This window comes from Taudactylus pleione, unplaced genomic scaffold (genome assembly GCF_031769625.1).
Source record: "Taudactylus pleione unplaced genomic scaffold, aTauple2 ptg000012l, whole genome shotgun sequence".
In the NCBI taxonomy this organism is placed as follows: Eukaryota; Metazoa; Chordata; class Amphibia; order Anura; family Myobatrachidae; genus Taudactylus; species Taudactylus pleione.
In genome coordinates, this window is record NW_028284415.1 from 3,199,496 (window position 1) to 3,222,489 (window position 22,994).

At 40.7% G+C, this 22,994-nt stretch overlaps 1 protein-coding gene across 3 annotated transcripts; it reads left to right on the top strand.

Moving 5' to 3' along the window:
- The first annotated feature begins 435 nt into the window (after positions 1-435).
- AXIN2 (axin 2) lies at positions 436-20,682 on the top strand. 3 transcript variants are annotated; one of them, XM_088468546.1, is made up of 11 exons: positions 436-525; positions 2,164-3,061; positions 6,453-6,593; positions 8,342-8,444; positions 10,787-10,927; positions 11,532-12,010; positions 12,149-12,262; positions 12,783-13,016; positions 15,725-15,799; positions 16,955-17,104; positions 18,491-20,682. In XM_088468546.1, exons 2-11 carry the CDS (start codon positions 2,253-2,255, stop codon positions 18,615-18,617), a joined length of 2,373 nt encoding a protein of 790 aa, XP_088324672.1. In that variant the 5' UTR covers positions 436-525; positions 2,164-2,252; the 3' UTR covers positions 18,618-20,682. The 3 variants fall into 3 exon arrangements, with proteins under 3 accessions (XP_088324672.1, XP_088324671.1, XP_088324674.1); XM_088468545.1 differs by lacking the exon at positions 436-525 and adding an exon at positions 778-891; XM_088468548.1 differs by lacking the exon at positions 436-525 and adding an exon at positions 778-891 and having other exon boundaries at positions 16,955-17,150; positions 18,491-18,571.
- The last annotated feature ends 2,312 nt before the right edge of the window (positions 20,683-22,994 follow it).

Consider the following 22,994-nt stretch of genomic DNA (forward strand, 5'->3'; position numbering starts at 1 on the left):
TTTAAGGCCAGGCGAGGAGGGGGAGGCACGGGGCGGCAGATCAGTGGATTCTGACGTCCCGGAGCCTCGGGGACTTGGCTGAGATTGCCAGGCTTTGATAAGGTCCTTGCCACTGAGTACAAGTCTCAGGCACTGAGCCCCTCTCACGGTCTCACCTCCGTTGCACATGCACCAGTCCTGGGAGGAGGGCACCCGTGAGTGATCCCTGATGTAGTTCTTGCAGTGAGTGTGGAGGAGGGGGGCAGTAATGCACATTTGGGATGGATCATACACACAGTCCTGCCAGGACAGACACCCTTTGATGTTCAGTTTGTGTTGGAAAGAACCCACAGGAAATTTGCTGCAAGAGCTGATGACTGCTGGAAGCAGGAGGAGAGAGGAGGAGGAGGAGGAGGAGGAGGAATTCCAGCTTTGTACACAGCACAAGAGGAGGCATCTCATTTTTTAGCTGCTGCTGTTCCTGTGTGTGTGTCTGCCTGCTAATGCTGGGGAGCGGGGGCACCCCAAAACTCTCCTGGATGAGTGGTAAGCTGGACAATTCAGTCTTTCATGTTGCTGCTTTTTGAAGTTGTGCAGTGTATGATCCAGTGCACTTAGCACTATAGCAAGGTGGGGATGGTGTGACAGATCTGTTTCATTACATGCCCCCTCCTCCCACCCTCCCTGTTCTTCAATCAACTCCTGCCTACTCCTCCTGAGCCCTCCCATCCCCATCAACACCCCCGTGATGTCTAAAGAAGCTTTGCATGCTTACTAGGGGTCAGTGGTTACGCAGGACTGTGAGAGGCAGCAAGTGACATGCAGGATTTCTGCTCTGTCTTGCTGCAAGGATGTTGGGATGATAGGGTAACCTGTGCTGCCCGTGAGCGGGATGGGTGTCCCTGCAGTCAGGTAATGCACAGCCAGGTTACTTCAAAGCTTTCTGACGAGAGATCTGGATTTAGTGTATCATCTGTCTCCCCAGCTTGGGGCTTAACTTCTACATAGCCAAGTACTGCTGTGATCGCCTAGTCCCTGCCCGTGCTGCTGGGAGTGGGGTGTTGCAGATTTGCCTATTGATGGTGGATATATTTTATAGTGTTTTGCTTTATTGTTGCTGGCTGAATTTCTGAAGGTGATGAGAGCTATGATCATATTTAATGTGTATATTGGTTTTATTTTATTTACCTCTTTCTGTTGGGATCAGTTGTATTACATGAGCGTTTTTATGCTTTGCAAAACATTTTGCATGGTTATTTTGCAACTTCATCATTATTAGAAGTTACTGCTTTTAAGGTTCTAATCTTTATTTGATGAGGAAAGATTCTATGAGCAATCATTTTATTTCCTTTGCACTGAGTCTCGTGCTGCCCATTACTCTACTGGACCATTAGTGGGTAAAGGACCATTTTGCATCAACCTGGTATTTTCAGAGTGATATTTTGCAATGTGATGGGTTTTATATGCTCTTCAGCTATCAATAGGATTCTTGACTCCCTGAAAAACAAGACTGATGTCCCATTTACAATGAATACTTAGCAATTTGCTGGTGAGTGCAGTCTATATTCTGCTGGAGGGGGTTTCCTTCTGATATTAATCTAAGAATGGGAACCAGATGCCTTGTAGAGGCACGTTGCCTCTTTGGGGAGGAGATTTCTGTAAAATGAGTTTCACCTGCAGGATTCCCAGTACATCCAAAAACCAACTAAATTCTGGTACTTTTATATTCCAGCCAACACCGGTCTGACATGTGTTTTATCAAAACAATATGGGCACAATTATAACATTAGCAGTTTAACTCTATGGGAGACTTCTGCCTAGGCTTTATTAGTGATGGCTGTGAGGTAGGATAGCCTTGTTTTGTATTTTTAGTACATTAGGTGGACTATACTTATAGTAAAGTGTTTCAATACCACATATTAAATGTTATCGGCAATGCATTTGCCTCATATATATTTCGGTCCAATTGCTCCTTCCACCGTTGATAAAAGAGACCCTCCAACGCTCACCCTGTACAAGTAACCAGTGAGGGGTTTGACTCTCCATTCACATGCCATCTTTTGATTTGTATTGTATATATCTCTGCTTTCCGTGGCAGTAAGGAGTTGAAAAGCCTGTTTACTTTTTCTTTTGATGTTGGGCGGATCTGGTTTTGATTAGATCAATACTTTCTTTCATTTACAGAGAGAAGAAGACTCACAGGATCCCCTGCTGATTTGAGAGGGAGAGCAGATTACAGTGGAATTTAAACATACAATACGAATTAAAGAGCCATGAGCAGTGCCTTGCTGATGACTCACCTTTCGGATGAGAACAGTAGCTTCAGGGAAGACGCCCCACGTCCACCGGTGCCAGGAGAGGAAGGTCAGACATCATGCCAATTTCCGACAAAAAGCCAAAGATCAAAGTCTATGTCACTTTCAGCCAATCCTAGAAGAAACGAAGATGGTTTGGGGGAGCCGGAAGGCAGTGCCTCCCCAGATTCACCACTGGTCAGATGGACTAAGTCCTTGCATTCCTTACTGGGCGATCAGGATGGTGCCCACCTTTTTAGGACCTTCTTGGAGAGGGAAAAATGTGTGGATACCTTAGACTTTTGGTTTGCCTGCAATGGGTTCAGGCAGATGGACCTCAAGGATACTAAAACACTGAGGGTAGCCAAGGCTATCCACAAACGATATATCGAGAACTACAGCATTGTCTCAAAACAGCTGAAACCCCCAACCAAAGTTTTCATAAGGGATTGCATTAAGAAGCAGCAGATTGACTCAACCATGTTTGACCAAGCTCAGGCTGAGATACAAGCAGTAATGGAGGACAATGCTTACCAGATGTTTTTGACCTCTGACATATACCTCGAATACGTAAGGACTGGTGGAGAGAACACAGTTTATTTCAACAATATAGGACCAGGGAGCTTAAAACTGGTCAGTGGCTATCTACCAACCTTGAATGAGGAAGAGGAATTGAACTGTATGGACCTAAAACACAAAAGCTTACCCTCTGTGGTGGGTCTATCTAGCAAATCCCTGAGGGCTACTGCAAGTTCAAGAGCCAAGGAAACTGTGGATAATTGCTACAGGTAGGAGTCTACTTCAGTGTTTGTGTGCTTTCCATCCGTATCTACTTCTGTTTTATGGAACTTCTGGTGATGGTCTGTAATTATGTAGGTGACAGTGAGTAATTTGAAGTGTCAGTAGACTGATTATTTGACTGAACAAAGCTTCTCTGTTATGAAATGTACATGAACTTTTAAAAAGTCACTACATTAGTATTATAATAACAGTAATATATGTATGGAAATTCATATTGAGAAATTCTGTGCAGTAGCCTTGGTAATCGGGCCTGGACAGTGATTCGCTATCTACACAGATAATTTTTCCCATCACTTAGAAAAAAAATGTGGTTTTTTTTGTATTTTAGGAATTAATTAGTTCTGTGGTTTTCGGGATTGACGAGTTCTGAAGTCCTTGTCATGCTTAATACCACTATATAAATAGATAGGAGACAGGAACGATAAACACTAGTGGGTAGATGACTAGAATTGTTTACTTTGGTGGTGACAAAAAGTTATTGATGTTGTTAATCATTGTATAGTTATTGACTTTGCATTAAGAGCAGACTAGACTTGCTCTATAATGTATGGCATACTGTACATTGAAAACAGTGTCCATTGCTCAGCACTGCAGTAGCAGGGTAACCTGAAAGCTCCAGTCTCATCAAGGGCCACACAGCTGATACCCTGATGACCCCAGTTGAACCTTTGCTGGATGTGCTCATTGAGTGTAGGAGGTCGCCCTCTACTGGGTACACAAAACCATCACTGACAGCGCCAGGTACCACAGCGCTTCACTATATTCACCGGTACACAAAACGTCACTCTGTATGTTGTCTAAAAAGCTTGCATTCTGTTAGACCAATTGACTTCCTTGCTTTGTAAATGAATTCCTTTCAATTTCTGAGTTTCCCTCCTTATATTTTATTTACACTTCAGTGATATTAGTAAGTCACATACTGACACTGATTACATATTTATTATTTTGTACTGTAGATTCTGTATATCCCTGATCACTATACCCTAGCATCACTGCAGATCTCTACTTACAATGTTTTACATTTATGATCTAACTGTAAATTCACATTAACCCATTGTGAGGATGTGGATGCGTTCTAAGCTCAGATCATAAAATGGGGACTAGTAATTGGGGAATTGTATCACATGTTGCCTTACACTATGTGATCTGATGAGACTTTGACTTCAGGGAATTTCAAACCTGCAAGGGCTGTAAATAGAATACTTTATATATTGTAGGTATTACCAACATCTTTGACACATTTTGGACATTACATTGTCCCCCTTGAATGAGATCTGAGAATTAAAAACTGCAATTTCACCCCTCACTTGCACAAATCATGCAGATCTTAAGGAAGATCTATTTCTGTAAATAATTTGTTGTGAAATCTAGACTGTTTCTCTCATACCTAACAGATAACATCCTCATATCAACATTGTAGTCTCAAATATTTATATAGAATCAACATATGACATCATGAGATGAAAGTGACTTCTATGGCTATGAATGGGTTAATGCATCAAAGCAAGAGGTTAATTCAAAGGAATGTCTTGTCTTTGAAGTGGGATGACTTGGAAGCCTATCATTCCTCTGATCTACATTTTAGAAGCAACCATATAATAGATACAGTATGTAGTACTTCTACATTATCATGCGTGGAAGGGCGAGAGCATATTTAAATGTGTAATTCTGACATCAAAGTGCTTTTAATCAGATCAAGTGTCAGGTCCAGTTCCTGTTTATAGTATAATGCAATATTCCTGACCATGTTATAGTGTGTCCCTGTCACATGCAGAAAAGAGAGTATCCACTAGTATTTACAGACCCTATTCCCTAAAGTGATGTGAATGAATCAATTCAGTGCTTTGTCTGCCCTTATGCTGTAATCTACACTAATTACCTGAATCACATTAACAATGGCTCTCTGCAGAAGTGAAGGCTGGGATAAGGCCTAACATTCTGCCCTTTCCCAGCTGCAATAATCAGCTTCCAACACAGGAAGAAGTTTATATTAGGTCAAATATTCAGTACTATACCATTTCAGTATGTAGAAACACATCAGAGATGGAGTCTGTACATTGTACATTGAAATGAGTAACTCTATATTTGCTGTCTATGGGATTATATGTAATACCATTTGTGCTAAAAGTTACAGAAGGATGATATCCTCTCTACTTCCTTATTATAATGTCATATTGTAGAATTAGTAAATCAAGAGTTATGAAAAGAGAGATTTGTTCTCAGAGGTAATTTTATTTGTTGAGCGGGGAGATGTATCGAGCCTTGGAGAGAGATAAAGGTGAGAAGTTGCCCAAAGTAACAAGTCAGGTTCTATCTGTCATTTCAAAGACTGTACTAGATACATGAAAGAAGCTGATTGGTTGCTTTGTGCAACTTCTCCCACTTTCTCTCTCTCTCCAAGGCTTAGTACATCTCCCCCTTGGTCACCAGGATTAACACCATTGTTGTGTGGGGTCAGTAATTAGTAAGTACCTAAAGGATTAATAAAGAGTAACTTTCTGAAAGCTTCTTTCTTACCATGGGAAAATACAATCTCATGCCCAATAAGACAACATTTTACCCTTTTTGTGCCACCCTATGTGTTCTCTGCAGAATTCTTTGTGATCTGCTTTCTTAATTATTATATTTAATTTGTTGTAAGAAAATGAATATTTTAAGGGAAATGTAGCAGAAATACCTCAATCAGTTTTATTTCTCAAAGGCCAGACTATATAACAACCTGATATCATTTGTGAATGGTCTAATTCAGGGTTTCCCTTCTCCAGTTCACAAGCTCCCCCAATGGAGCTGGGCAAATTTTAAGGACATCCCCCTGAGAGACCTGGCGGGACAATTGCTAAACAAGTCAGAGATTAATACCTCTGCATCGGGTTATAAACGTAATCCTAAAGACATGAGGGTGCAGGAGAAACATGTATTATGATATAGAATCTGATATCCTGTTACTGTGGGTTACAGCACATCCGTGAGACCTGTAACACCCTGTATAAACTAGGCAATAGATAAATGATGGTACCTTATGCTGATTTCATGAAATATGTGAAACTTACACACCTGGCGGGTGTGATAGAATTTATTTTTGGAACCGTGTTGATTGTGAACATGGGGAATTTGGAATGATTTAGTTATGGCTTAGAGTTGCTAAAGTGACCCTGAAATATATGAGCTTGGTAGTAAATATTACCTGATGGCTGAATGGTGTGACATTATAGGGTGATTTGACAATAATATAAGTTTCTATATTTGTATCATCATATATGGAATCTATTGGTGATCCTTCCCTTCTATTTAGATCAACACACACCCAAAATCAGACTAATATGTTAAGAGGTAAACGGGTAAAGTATTCAGTGATATAGCCTATATTCTTTCTTTCAGATCGTACAAGAGGAACAATCCCATTAATCCTTACCATGTGAATTCTGGATACGTGTTTGCACCAGCCACCAGCGCCAATGAAAGTGAAATATCCAGCGATGCCATGACGGATGACTCAATGTCCATGACGGATAGTAGTGTGTAAGTAGTCACTGGCCTATTCTACATTAGTAAAAGCAAGAGAATTGTCAGATTTATTGAATATGTTGGATACATGGCTCGGCAGCCCAGTATCTGTGGTCACGAATATTACAAATGTATAGAAATAGTTGGAAGTTTATCTGGAATCTGGTCTTTTATGTTGTTGCTCATAGGCGCAGTTCCCAGTTTAATATTCCCAAACATGACCTTTTCCCAACATTTCATACTGTAAAGAGTGTCTGTGTGATGTGAAAACTCTGAGATCTGGCCTCTCTGTGTATAAAACTACAAGTTGCAGCAAGCATAGTGATTATCCCATTTAATGTTTTGTTATAGACAGGCTGACTCTAGAGAGGGATTTTAGGGTCCATGTTTTAAGTTGGTTTATTCTGTTTGCATTGTACAGATGGGAGAGGAACTTCAAATCTTATTATTGTTTAATGAGCTCCAGATTTCCCCCTCTATACTACTAACTTCTAGTTGGCATTTCTAGACTGTCTGTAGGTTACAATAGCCTGATTAAACCAGCAGGGGGCGATACACCAGATCATTCACAAATCTGTGGATTTTGCATTAATTACAACTTAAAGTAAAGTTGTGGTTTTTACGCTGGATATTGGCGCCTATATGCCTGGGTAATGAGGCACAGATTCGCTGTATGACGTTAGTCATTTATTCAAGTCAGTTCTAAGGGCATGTAGTCCATGTGTGTCCACTGCGTTTGCAGCAAAGTACAGTAACCAGTCGCTATTCTGTAGTATTTTCTGTTTTTTATTCCTTGCATGCCCTGGTGGAAACTTTTCATTTACTTTTTTGGGGAAATCTATGTTTCTATTCCGCTTTCAGTTCTTTAAATGAGAGAAAAGGGTGTATTTTTCTGTCCGCTCTCCCTTAACTCTGATCCTTTATTTATGGGCTAACTTTGGACACCAAGGAAACAGCACAGTGACATCAAACATTACCTTATCTTACAAACCAGGCTTTTGATGTTAACAAGATCACAGAGTGGTTATGAAGCGCTTGCCAAATGAAGATGGGACTGAATACATATGCAACTGAATCTGATTTCAAAGCTGCTGCAAAACTATTTTCGGTTTGGGTCACGGACTTGTGAACTTCTGCTAATTGGCTTCCTCTCAGCCTTCTGCAGCCAAAGGGTCCTGGAAAGGCATTTTGTGATCTTTTTTAACTGGAAAAGGTTATATACGCAGTTATAACCAATCTATTAAGTAGATATTTCTATGGCAACGTGCCACAGCCTGAGAAAATGGTGAAGTTTTTAATTTTCCACGTATATTTTCTTTCAGCCATCTTAATTTAAAACTTATTGTTGAAGGCAGTTGTTAATAAAAATGGCTTGGTCTTGAAGTTCTGACCAAAGTAGTGTTCAGCCGCACTCTGCGTGTAGAAAGCATCATCTGATTGTGAAAATTTGGATGATTCCAAACTGTATTCTATAGATGCTGCTCAAGACTTAGATGCAATTGCGCCCTCTTGTGGTGGCAGCTTTACACATCTGTTGTAACACAGTTTTGCAGTAGGATTCCTTTAGGGAGGCATAACCTTAATTGATGCAAATTATATTATTCAAGTACATTTTGTGTAATGATTTCATAATATTTATTATTGCAGTATGTCGTCACTGGGAACATATCTATCACTAATATTAGTGTTTCCCATCCATTACCATACTGGTATAGATATAATGCTGCTTGTCTTTTGATTTTTACCATGTCTCTGTCTGGCAGGGATGGCATTCCTCCTTATCGGACTGGTAGCAAGAAACAACAGCAGAGAGAGATGCATCGGAGTGTTAAAGCCAACGGGCAGGTCTCTTTACCTCATTTTCCAGTAAGTTCTTTTTGCTGCGCATTGCTGACTTTAGGGTAATTTTGAAAATAAGGGGCACCAGCATTGTAGTGCATTCCGCTTTGTTAGAGAGAAGATATCCAGAAATACATGTCATCCATTTGCAACTGAGGCACCCATATAGTGACTGAGCAAATCTAATCTAATCACTAGGTAACTACTGACATTACCAAGGCACAAAACGTCTGCTTCCACTGCGTGTACTTTAAAGTAAGGGCCAGCAGCCTGCTATTTTCTATGGTAACCTGACCACTAGGTGTCACTGTTATGTTGTGATCATGGTAATCCTAAAATTGGCATAACACAAATCTCCTCATAATGTAAATATGCTTTGCTGAATATTTGTATAGAAATAAAATTACTAACAAATGCTGCATTGTGCCTAGTAGTACACAAATGGTAGATTCATCTGCTCTCCGGATTGTATTAACATTGATGCATGATATTTCTGTTTGCCAGTCACCGTAACAATTAGCACAGTTATGCCCTCACTTCCTGATGGTTTTAGCTGTCATATACTCCCCAATCTCATTTGCCAGATGACTAAGGGGCATATGTATCAAAGCTTGATGTGAGATAAAATTGTGAAATATATATCACCAGAAAATCAGCTCCAAATTATCATTTCTTAAACACAGCCTGCAAAATGTAAGTTAGAAGCTGCTCGGTTTGTGATATATATCTCACAATTTGATCTCACATCAAGCTTTGATACATATGCCCCTAAATGTCTATAGATTTGAAGCTTGCAAGTAGGGCCCTCGTACTTCTCTATTTAGTCTTGTTTTATTACTATGCTATCAATTGTAAAGTGCAAAGAAAAATGCTGTCGCTATATTAATAAATAAAGAAATGTGCCAATATTCTGGGGTTTTGCAATGTTTGGTAAGAAAGTTGGTTCTGTTCTATATAATGGAGTTAGTAGTCATGTTATTCCTTAAGTGATATCCAGCTGGGGGATCAGCTTTAGGGCAATGTCGGGTCACTTTGTTGCTGGCTGTAATTGTTTATTTGAGATGGATTGTGAGAAATGAATTATCCTCAGTGGAAGTTAATTTTTCTTTCTACAAGTGGTGTTTTATAGATTGGCAAAGTCAGGAACCCTGCAGACATATTACCAGCATATGCTGCATATTAAGAGCATGCTTCCCAGGATAGCTGAGAAAAGTTGCATTATATACCAATCCCGTAGAGGACACCAATATCCCCTTTCTGTCATCTTATGTCTTGTGTTTAGTTTTTTTTTGCAGCACAACCCCTGTAGTATACATTCCCACTCCAAATGCACAATTAGCCCACCTGAGTACTGTGCTCAAAACCCAGTTCTGTAAATTGAGTGAGTGCGTTCGATAGAGACTCATATTGTAGCAGCGTACCAATGCTCTCTAGTTGCAGAGGGTTCTGGGTAATTGGTAAAGTGGGAACATTGTAGGGTGTGCAAAAGTCTCCCTCTGTACGACCTATGTTCATGGACGAGAGATTTGAAAGTAAAATGCTGTAATTGAAGCATACATGAGATTTATGGGCAATTCTACCAGAAATATCTTATTTCATTAACCTATTGTAGATCATAAATTATTATTTAGCTCTTACTGTCTCCGTCACTTATTATTTTCCAACCCTTTCCAAGTCTACCTTGGGTCTTTTTTTGTCCTCTGATAATTAACCAAGCATTTGCTGCCTTCCTTCCTTGCCTCAGTCTGTACCTGGAGTCCATTTATTGTCTATCCTCTTGTACGCTTCATCTTTTTGTTATATGTATGCAAGTACCTCTCTTTGCCTGCATCTTTTCCACTTTCTTCAATGTCTTAGTCTCTTATTTTTGTGTGCTTCTTGCTTTTTGAGCTCCTCTCTCTTTTTTGTACATCAGTCTCTTTACCTCTCTGGCTGTAACTGTCTTTCTTTCCTTATCATTTATCACTTGACCTTACTATAGCCCTGTCTCACCGCCTGTCTCTTCCTCTTGCTGTCTCTAGCTCAGTCTCATCCGCCTCTCTTTTTTCAGTCGTCCCCTCCCCTCTCCTGGATTTTTTTTGATGTTTGACAAGTGTCTTTGAAGATTTGCAACTACAGAGCAGCTCCTGATAGGCTGGTTGTAGTACAGAGGGAACAAGCGGGGTTCCTCAGAGTGTAACCAACTGCTAGTGCCGTAGGCAAGGGCTGCCGGGCAGGATGCCTCTCCGTGAAGCCACCGCTCCGGCTGATAAATATCCAGAGCAGTCACAGAACTACTATGCTTTTCTCTACCTCTCTGGGAGATGCAACGGAACGGACGTAGCTCCTGCTAAAATATGGCTTTCTCTTCTTCCTCCTGGTCTCCATAGAGGACGCACCGGCTGCCCAGAGAGATGACCCCCATAGAACCGTCAGTGTTTGCGGCTGAGCTCATTGCCCGACTGGAGAAGGTTAAGCAGGAACAAGAGACTATGCATACATTGGAAGCGAGACTGCAGCAGATCAAAGAGGTATGAGACGCCAGTCCAACTCTCCTGCTCCGCAGGTTCTCTCTGCTTGCAGGGACTTGTGTTCTCTTCCAGAACCTGATTTAGTTAATCATTCCCAGTACTTGCCACACTGCTTGCCAAATATACAGATTAGATGCTTCCTTTCCTCTGCAAAATTGTAAACGCCATAGTCCGTTAACTGCAAGCTTACTAGATACATCGTTCATCCATCCCAGCCCATGGGTTTATGTAGCCCATAACCACCCACTTTGAGTGTTTTCATAATCATCGTCATCATTTATTATTATTATTATTATTGTAAAATGTTGTGGAATATGTTAATGAAATTATCATTTCTCTTTGTATCTAATATGAAGAGCATATTCTATAATGTTATAATATGTGGATAGAGTGTGGGTGTATTTTTGTGCCTTTTTATACTATTAGTTGGATATCAAATTCCATTATTAAGTGTTAATCTCTATCTTCTGGATGTGGAAAATGAAAGCATTTAATGGCCACATTAATAAAGAGGTTGGATTCTTTATAACTTTGATCCCTGCCCTTCAAGCCCTTGTCATGAGTCCAAAGAGCAATTTTGAGATGTTATTTTGTCTACTTTTAGGAAGAAGAAAAAGAGGAATGTGAGGCCCCAGTATGTCTACAGCCGACCCATGATCTCTCCGTCCCCCCTCATCAGTCGCCTGTTCAGGCATCATCAGCCTCTTGTGAAGATGACCCTCAAGCCATCTTAGATGATCATTTATCCAGAGTTCTGAAGACGCCTGGCTGCCAATCTCCTGGTGTAGGAAGAGCTCGTTCCCCTGACCGCTCTCGTGTCCTAAGGCCTACCTTTCTGCCAGTGGCACCTACAGCCTGCCCTACGTTCAGCAAGAGTTTTGTCACAAAACAGACCACCAAACACGTCCACCACCATTACATCCATCACCATACTGTGCCAAAGACTAAAGAGGAGATCGAGGCAGAGGCTGCTCGCAGGGTGCAGTGTCTAAGTACTGGTTCTGCAGACTATTGCTGCTATCTGAAAACCAGGACACATTGCAAGGGCATGGACCTGTCACTACTACATATGGACAATGCAGGGTAAGGAGTCCCCTGGCTTTCTCTGCTCAGCATACGATGGGCTTCACCATGAATTCTTAACTTACGGTACTTTCTGTATCTCTTGTTTAGGAATCATATTTTTCAGTCTGCTGACTTTTTGTTTTTCTTTTAATGCAGCAGTCGGGCAGGAACCATTGTGTACCAGCTTCCGGCGGAAGAACACTTACAGACGACCTGGCAGCGGGTGGTGGAGAATGAGTGTGAGAGGCAGAACAAGCACAGATCTCACAGGTACAAAATACGGTTATTATGTGCTGGTCTTTGGCGTGATTAGGTTGTAGAATTTTCAGTAGCAAGCACATCTAATATTGTCCCTTTGTTTTGGTTCACATGATCAGGCCCAAAGCCTGGCCTAAAGTATCCAGACAGTTGACTTTGCCTAGAGATTCTACCACCCTATTAGTCTCATATATGTTTTGATTATTGAAAGTTACTAATTTGTAACTCCTTTAAAAAAATAAAAATATTAAATGGGGATTTCAGTTGACTTTATGCTGTTCAATAAATGCTATCACACAGCTCAGACTTACTATACATATTGAGAACTATACCACTCTAAGTAACAAAAAAGGTTTGTAGAAAGTCACATGACAGAAACTGACCTTCCATGTAACTTTGATGTGCTATCAATTTGCGGTATGTATTTGTGTGTGTGTATGTATATATATATATATATATATATATATATATATATATATATATATAATGTACATGCGTAGGTCATCTAACCCTTGTGGAACCATGTATTTAGTGCACATAACACAAAGAGAAATGCGACTTGTGACACCACTAGAGCGTCGTCAGCAGAGCGCCCAGTTCGTCATCATCAGTGGAATGCCCCCAGCAGTCACCTTCGGAACCAGCAACTTTCCCATCCACTTGTCCAGGATGTACCAGTGGCCACAATGGCACCCCCCAACACTCTCGCACAACTAGAAGAAGCCTGCAGAAGGCTGGCTGAGGTGTCTAGACCTCCAAAGCAAAGGTAAATACCTCCCTTAATCTGCATGTCATATTGCACCACAAATTGTTGCTCTGCCTGCAATTGCCTTTTCTAAATATGTGGCCTCAATGTTGTAAATTACACTGTTGTGTTGCATCACAGCACTGGGGCCTTCCTCCTACCAGGGTTCTATCTGTTTGGGTTTGTATGTTCTCCCTCTATTTGCGTTGGTTCCCTCCTTGCTCTTGTTTCCTCCCACTGTCCATGAACATACTGGCAGATTGGTAGTTGGTGGATATGCCTGTGGTAGAAAATTAGAATGTAAGCTTCACCGGGGCAGGGACTGATGTGAGTAGACATTCTTGGGTTATAAAGCAATGTGTAAGGTTGGTCTGCATAAATAGAGGACAATAATCCTGAAAATTGGTTTATTTAAAATCCACTTTTCCCAACTCCCTGTTTGTGCAGGGTGATTTCAGAAGCCCTGCTAGGGAAACCTAGTTAGAAGCCCTGCTAGGGAATCATAGCCCTCAGCTCCCAGCCATCCCTGCAGTGCTGATTCACCCCCTGTCAGCCACGCAAGCATGTGTGACTGTGGGGCCTATTCATTAAACCTAAAAATTCTCTAGAGATAATTAGGTTTAGAACTCGCATGGAGTTCTACCTAATTATAGGTGGAATTCATCATTCCACCTCTCCATAAGTATCTATTCCGAAAAGCTGTAATTTTTGATGACAGCTTTTCGGGAAATAGATACTTTTCCCTGCCTACACTACCTTATCGCATCTGGAAACAGTGCTGCGCATGCGCTGTTACATCTGTAAAACCAGCGCATGCGCAGCACTGCCTACAGATGCCTTAAGTTTGTGTACCCCTCCCCCTCCACCCTCCGCTCACCTCCCGAACCCCCCCCCCCCCCCCCCGACTTACCTGTCCGCGCAGCAGCCTCCGGCTCCGTCCTGCTGGTCTGTCATGTAGTTTCCCAGCAGACCACATGACAGATTAGAAAAAAATATATATATTTATTTTTTCTAAACGTTCTTGTGCTCTGCTGGGGAGCACACATGTCCGACCAGCCTCCGGAGCCTGGGGACGGAGCAGATCGCCGGAGGGACTCGTCGGGGGACCTGCACACGCGGATACAGGTAAGTCGATTCTGCTATTCGCCACCTCACAGTGGCGAATAGTAACTGCATCAAATTTGATGAATACCATAATTTCCACATCCCCATACTAATGTATGGGGAGTGTGGAAATTAACGCAGGGGAACATAGCACAGGAGATATCACAGATATCTCCTTGCTAAGTCTGTTCAGGAATACCAAAATAACGTTATTTAAGGAAAATGTCCTTAAAAACGTTATTTTAGTGTACGTGAATAGGCCCCTGTATCTGTTGATCAAGGGGATTTGAGAGCAAAGGGGAACAGTTTAGGATATTTGAATAAAATTAATTTTATCCTGATGCCTCTGGGAAAGTGGCTACTTATTCTCAGTTCGTTCCCCCATCTCCACACTTTCATTCCTCTTTGTAAACCATGTATGTCCTACATATGTGTTTTTTATATCGCACTTTATGTAATTGATACTATTACGTTGATGGTTGGACCACCTCCTGTTTGATTGCTATTCCACCTTGGTCTTTAAATCCTTGTTTGTTTTTGATGCAGCTATCTTTGTGACTCTTTAATACACACATATATATATATATATATATATATATGTGTGTGTGTATATATATATTAGATTTCAGTTTATGATTACTAGTCCTTTAATGTATTAAAACTAGCATCACTACTAAAGTGCAGAAAATTTAGCTTCCTACATGGCATCCACCCTCTTTTTTTCCATTACATTGAAATTTAAAGAGTTAGGGCTTATCCACATAAGTATTGTCATGGCTTGCATAAGGTAACGGTTAGAGGGTCAGTGTGGCATAGAGGGATAGTGCTATCTTTGCTGCCCAGTTTTCACACAGCAACATCCATGCTGCATATATGTTCTGTCTATGTGGACAGCATAAGCGGAATAGCATAGCATTGCCTTCTGTTCAATTGGACAAACTTTAAAAGTGCTGAGCCAGCGTATCACTGTAACTTGGCTAACTGTGGTGCTGGGCATATGAAAGTCTTAAAGGGTCCTTGGATAGATGTAATTTCCTTACAAGGTGACAAAATGCCGGTAATGCTGGCGTCCACTTCACAGATCACCCTCATCTATTTGCCCACTATAGTGTACTACCCCCTGTGGCTCTCTCCTCTGCTCCTGTCTATGCCAGGCCTTAGCTAGAGAGGTATCCAGCTGTCCGCACTACCTGCTGCTAGAAAAATTCAAGACATGAAACACACAGCTTGAGGTTCTTTTTTCACTTTGTGTGTTTTCCCATCTGCTCAGCAACTTTTTGTTTGTTTAATTAATTAGTATTTTTGCAGAGACTGCTTACATGAAAACAGTGTATGATATATCATTTCCTTAGCAGCAAAATAGAAGGTTAACCCCTTCCATGCTGCAACTTGTGACACAATCCCCACATGAATACTGGAGCTAATTAAACTTATTTTGTGACCTTCTATTTTGATTGGCTCCACATCTGCCTGTCATACCCCTAATTGTATATGCTAGCCTGGCACATTGGCACTCAAACTGGATCCATGTCTTACTCGTACAGTCACAATTGCACATCCTGGTACTATGTTTATGGTTCAAACTTTATTTAAAATGATTGTTGTATCCACCTTTTGTATACCAGGTGCTCATCTTCCAGTCACCAGCGGAGTCACTCTGTACCCTGCCAGTCTGGATGTGCCACCCCCATATCTGAAGAGTAAGTACCAGCCGGTGACAGCCAGCAATCATTAACCACGGTACATGAAACTGTACAAATACCTTGTGACAGACAGCACAATGCAGACCTCAATCCTTGCAGGAGTTCTGTTCCTGTTACTTGCACCACTAAAGCCCAGGTATTCTCACTGTGTGTATCCAACTATAGTGGAACAACAAGCACCAGCATATGCTGCCAGGCTGCTATAGCATGTCAGAAGTCACTTTCCTTCTCGTGTCTTTACTGCCTGCAGTCCATATCTTCTTTGAGGCACTGTTAGGCTCTAGTGTGAGGACCAGGGAAGACTTATCCATGCAGAGAAAGAGTTAAACCTTAGCTCCCGGATGAGTCTAATTACAGGGCCCCGGTTTCTTTTTAACAAGGATTTCAGCTACAGAGGGGCCTAAAAGTGACCTGAATAATTAAAGCCGGCTCTTCACTGCCCTCTTCATCTTAAGGAAGCCGTTAGCTTTGAAGTCCAGCCATCAGGCACCTGTCTACAGCCTTTCATTTTTAATTGGCTGACCCCTGGACCCCCAGCTGTCTTGGCAAAGCAGACTTTTTTATTTTATTTTTTAATTCTCTCTTCGTAGAGCTAAAATTAGGGTGTACTGTATCCCCGCCATAGATAACTAGAATATGTTCTGATAGCGGGACTCCTGCCATAATCTTGTACAACATTTTTATGTTTTCATACCCTTGCAGTTTAGATGTTTACTATTGTATGCAACAATGTTAGATACCTTGCAACAAGTAAATATCTAGGGTTATTAGTTGGGGGCTCACAAAGGCTTTCTGCATTGACCTTCAACAGTCTTATCAACATGGGAGCAACACTGCCCATGGAACAACACAACTTGATGTTCAGGCTAGGAGCGCATTTGGTGTTGTAGCTTAAACATGGTGTATAGACAACGACAATCGAGTTTTAAAACTTGTTGCGTATGATAATGGTGCTCCAGCAAATCAGATCTCAACTGTCATCTGTTTGAAAAATGACAGTTGGGAGCTGATTGGCTGGAGCACCAGTTATCATACACAACAAGTTTTAAAACTCGATTCATATGATTAAGCTTGTTGATATATGGGCCCCTATATGTTTACTTTTGTACCCAGAATGTTTTAATGATACAATTGCTTTTTTTTTTGCTCCAGCCCTAAGGAACCAAAGAGGCTGCAAAGTGGTGAACTGACAGTCACATACTTTTTCTGCGGTGAAGAAATCCCATACAGGAGAATGCTGAAATCCCACAGCCTGACACTGGGGCACTTCAAAGAGCAGCTGAGCAAAAAAGGCAATTATAGGTACGAGGCGAGAACTATACCGGTGTAAGGATTTCTCCCTGACAGTGTGAGTCCAATATTCCCAACGGTGCTGTATGTGAATCACCCACCCACCATTAACCGTTCCGCTTCCATATCCATTATCAGATCTTTACGGGGTTCTGGGGAGAGTGAAGAAATGTCGCCTCCTGTGTGTCTATGGAGTGGATAAATATTTTCATATCTGGAAAGCACGGGCAAAGCAACTTATTTCACTATTGTCTTTTTATTTGCCTCTTCCATCTTTTGTATTTTCTACCAGCTTGGCATACACTCCCCCCCCCCTTTTCTGTCATCCTTGTCTAAGTCTTTGTATTACTTGCTATTTCTTCTTGCTTTTCTCCCATATTCAACTTTCTCATGTTTGGTCCACTTTGAGCCTTTTGAATATAGTTTCTGTTCATTTGCTCTTCTGCCTCTCTGAGTAAGTGTAGTAGCCTGCGGGTTGCAGGCACTTGTGAGATATCGTCAATTTTATAGCTAAATTTAAAGCGACAATTATTAAACCAGGTTGGTTTTGCCTTTTTAAATGATTACCGCTTTCCATCTAGTAGCTAATTTATAAAAAAACTCACAGGTGACTATAACTGACAGCCGATTACATTTACCTTATATCTCATTTTCTCCATATCTCCTCTCTTTGGTCTTTCCATGCCTCTTGAGTTGGCTTCAGCCTATGAAGAGAATCTGTATTTGGAAAGGACACTGTCCTCACTACTGTCAGTACTTTGAATGAGAACATCCATGGCATTCAGCTGTCCTTGGTAGCATTGAAAGTGCCCCATCTGGCCACATCTGGTATTCAGCTCACTCATCAGCCTTTTAATGCTCAACACAGTAAAATATCTCTGATCATCTTTCACATTTTTCATTCCCTAAAAGCACGAAACTGTCCTTATCCTTGGTAATTGGTTATTATGTTTACAAAGGAAAGATACCTGGTGCAGCACAATAGGAGCTTATCACTGTGTTGCTGATATTCCTATCATAGATTGGTGCTGCCAACTCCATGGTCGGCCGATGTGTCACTGCATGACCCTAATGTGCTGCATTCCGAGAGAATCAGCAGAGGGCATGCTGCCAAAGTAAGTGTGCATCTGGTGCCAGGAGAACCCATAACCTGACAAGTCCAACATTTTTTCATTTTTATTTTTCACCAAACTTCTCCATTGAGTAGGAAACTGTCACCACACTTGTTGCTTGTTATGATCACCATCGGAGCACGGAAACCTATCTGATGGGAACATACATGTATTTGCAGAATGATTATAACTGAACCGTGAAATATGATAACTTTTGGAGATTACTTTAATTAAAACTTAATGACTTCTTTTCACCTCAATATATATTCTGTTTTTTTCATTGCAGGTATTACTTCAAGAAAGCCAGCCATGAATTTGACTGTGGTGCAGTATTTGAGGAGATTTGCGATGATGAAACAATTCTGCCTACGTATGAGGGAAGAGTACTTGGTAAAGTGGAGCGTATTGACTGAACCATAACCAGTGACCCAGATCCTGTTTCTTAAACTTTGTTAATATGCAGAATCTGTGGCCTGTCCTAAGTATCTCCTCCCAGCCTCATGAAGAAAATAGGCATGGTCTGGCTACTTGCCGTGTCAGAGGAAAGAGACTATGGCACCAGTGTTTTAAAACCTTACGAACGATTTGCACTCCACTAGTGTCCTAGCATGAGGAAGCCAAGCCTACTAAACGCCAGTTCAGGCCCGTCCTATAAGAAGAGACTTTTTGAGAGTGGAGATTGTGGAGAAAAGCTATTCCACCAATGTACGAGATAATGATGTACTTTCGGGCTATTTATTCTAAAGGAAGTGAGTACCACTATTGACTGCAGATTGTGTCAGCCTTCAATACATAATATATGACCTCCCGGAGAACCAACACATCTGGACTCAGAAGACTAGCATAATGTACCTTTTGATATTTATTGAACTGTAGGTGCTTGCTCTGTCTGTGCTGCTTTATTGATTAGGGGAAGAGACTGATGTGTTTGTATGTTTTGAATTAAGCTAACCAGTGTACTCTGCTACTTTTCTATTGATCGGCAAAGTGATTGGACTTTTGCAGGACTCAGAAGTGAAAAATGGTCCGGCCGCACACAAGCATTCTGCGGGGATCTTCATGCTGCTTGTACAACTTTGGCAAATTGTTTGCTGCACTTGCCATCGTATTGTGGTGCCTTTTTTGTTTGTTTGTTGTACAGATTTTTTCACTATTTATTTTCATAGTTACTTCTTCCCGCCCCATCATAATTGTGTTTGATTGAATATTAAAATATTCTAATTTATTCATATGCCATTTTCATTATACTATGCGGAAACCATTAGGAGATATCACTAATGCTGATACATTAGCTATTTTTTACTTTTTTTTTTTTTTCAAATAGAGAAAACTTGTTGCAGAACCATTTGCTAACTACTGTGATCCCTAGAATTCTAAATATTGATTTATAATGTGTACTGGATATTTGAGTCTGTCTGTTAGCCATGCAGTCTGGCCACAGGCCAGTTTTATGGAATAATCTGTTTAATCGCTGTATTTCGGCTGGCAGAGATAATGCTGTCATGCCTGTGATTACTGATATCCAGAAAATCTGACCTGACGTGACATGGCATGGCTGGCTACAGGCTCATAACATCAGAGGTCTGGTTTTCGTTCATCATAGAGGGCAAGCTTATAATACCACAAGCGTAAGTCTATAAAGTGATGCACCTGCATGTATTTTATTTATAATCCTCCCAGTTTATGGGACTGTAGTATAAAATACAATATCCACTGGCAAAGCTCTGCGTTCTGTTATAATACCGAAATGACATGCAATTTGCCCAGGTACATGTTTGTAATCATCACCTGAAAGTATTTGTGGTATTCCTATAAAATTGTGCAGTATGATTGTCATAAAGAGATTTCCATTCAAATATTATGCATCACTTCCCGAATGAATGAAAAGAAATCCCATTTTACAGCACATATTATAATCTGATTGTTGATCAGATCTTTAGGTTTCACCCCTCTCAGTGCGGAAATGACCTTGGAGCGCATTATTACACATGCCTCAAATATCCTCTGTGTAACGTGGCGCAAATACGGTAGGCAGATCGGTAGCGCTGGTACATTTTACAGCACTTCATTGAGAAGGAAGCAATGTGCGTTTATTGTCATGTCTGACCCTGCCTAAATGTTTGCATATTTTGGGTTATATATTAATCCATTGTTAGTTTATGTTATGTAATTACTCTGTATGATATCTGTGTACATATTGTAAGTAATGTATGGTAAAATTACACTATATATAGTGTTAAATTAAGTACAGTACCTGTGCCTATAAGGTGAGAAATCACCTATATCACCCTAATATATAGGGTCCAAGCCTTCCCTTGTGTTTAAGGGGTCAGTGTATATCTTTATGCCTTTTTAATATGTAATTGTACTTATGACCTTTTGGCATCTTGATCAACTTATATTTCTGTAAATTATGCATTATAAAGAGTTTCATTTAAAGAAAAGATTAATGGTACAATAATTATTGTAATTAAGAGACGTAGCATTTATTAAAATTTTTATATTTTTCAAATTAATCTGTGTGACAGCAGCTTGCTTTTATTTCATTTGTATATGTTTTTGTAAAATAATGTGATTTAATATAGTTACGCCATATACCACTTATTTCATATACTGAGATGTGTATACCTTCTAGTTAGAACAAATGAATATTTCAGAGCTACAAATGCCCCTAATGATGTAACTTGCTATCTGTATGCTACATCCTGTGCTTATTTGAAAGCCTTTTTCTGATGACATTACCATTGGGTGAGATGTATCAAACCTCAGAGAGCGATAAAGTACCAACCAATCAGCTTCTAATTGTTATTTTTGTAGCACAGTCTGTGAAATGACAATTAGAAGCTGACTGGTGGGTACTGTATCTCTCTCCAAGCTTTGATAAATCTCCCCCATTATATTCAAATAGAAGAGCTAGATTCTGCTGCATTCTAGGAGGCTCATGTACAACATAAACTGGAAAAGTAGAATGCACTTACATGACTATAGATGGATGGATCTTAAGATTTGTCCTCTTGTACATTACAAACATTTGGCCAGGTTTACATCATTACTAACAAGTGCATATACTTACATGGCCACCTCATGGCAGCATAGAGATAGCACAGAGATGTGGCTTGACAGTGTGAATAGCAAATGCTAAAGTTGCATTACATTATTTCTACACACTAGGGGCCCCATTTACAAACGAAGGGAAATACCAGTGGCAATTTTCGTTTAGTATCACTGTTCTACAAACACAAATTCCACTGGTATTTAGTAATACTTACCCTCCGGTGAGGTCCCGCGAAGTCCTCAGCTGGGCCGCGATGGTCCGTCTGCGCATGTGCATGACAGGGAGACCCGGCAGTACCTGGAAGGCTTCGCTGAAGCCGGAAAGGCACCGCCGGGTCTCCATTGCCGGAAATGGGGCCCGCATTGCTCTCGATGCTGTACAACCAGCTGTAATCTAAGATTACCGCTGTTTACTAAATACAGAAAAGCGGCCCCGTTTGTAAATGGGGCCCTATAATAGTAGTGAAGTGTTTATACACAAGAATATAGTGTTTTGTGAAATTTGTATTTAATTATATTTTATGTGGAACATGCAAACACATTTTAAATTAAAATATGTTGCATTTCCCCATTACAAATCAAATGGGAATCTTTAATGTGGCAGTCTGCAGTAAATGGATATATGTAATAAGCAGCAAAATCTGTATACAGGTGTAAGTGTATGCATTATGCTGCGCCTGTGTAGTACAAAAATGTCCAACTCTGCATGAACCCCATTATGAGAATTGCATCCAGCATACAAATCAAGAGAAGTGGTACTGTGCCATTGCCCATGTAAAAAAAACAAAACGTACAGATAATTACATCCAACTAGTGAAGAGCTACTGTGCAGTTGTCCATAGATAATATGGAATAATAAGAACAGATACTGGTTGGCACATTGCAGCAAAATGAATTTAGTTTGGTAGGTATTAGAATTTTGTTCCCAGGACACAGGCTCTGATAAGAATAAAAAATAAAGGAACAGCTTTAAGGGGGGCATCCACTACATGATTTTAGCAGGCGATTGAACGATAACGACGTCGTTATCGTTCAATAGTTTAAAAATCGTTTATAAATCGTGCAGTGTTTGGTCGTTAACGATCAACAATGCGCCCTCCCGCTGGTCGTTTGATCGTCTCGTCAGTCGACTGAACATGCAGGTCAATTTCACTTGATCTTTTAAAGATAGTTTGCAAATCGTTTGCAAATCGTTCAGACTGAAAGATAAAACTTCAAGGGAAAAATTCAAGGGAAAATCGTTTAGAGATTGGACAGGGAGTAGATCGTCTAGTGGATGTGCCCCATTACTCTGTCACGTTACTTCTAGGTTTGGCACTCGCTGAGCTACTGTGCATGGCTCCTTCTCTAGAAGACATTCTGAAACTAGCCCTTAGGCAACAATGGGTTAACGCATCGAAAGATGGCGTTAACTACTAGGGCCAAGTTATTGATACATTGGGAATTTTCACAGTAATTCCCAAGTGATAATAAAGAAAGCATAGCAGATATCTTGTGGCAATTTTCTGAAAGGTCTGTTTTTGGGAGGTTGACAGCAAACCTTACACCCAGTATACAGAGTGAAAGAAGTGTCACTGTATAGCTGTCCTGATTTTCGGGGTTCATACATGAAGCCCTTTTCCAATGGTCCCAGCGAGGGGGAAGAGTATTCCATGGGTAGTTGGTAGTGCAGCTTTACGCAGCACACAACCCAAAGGCGAGGAACTATTTTGAGGTATCTAACCCAGTTTAACACA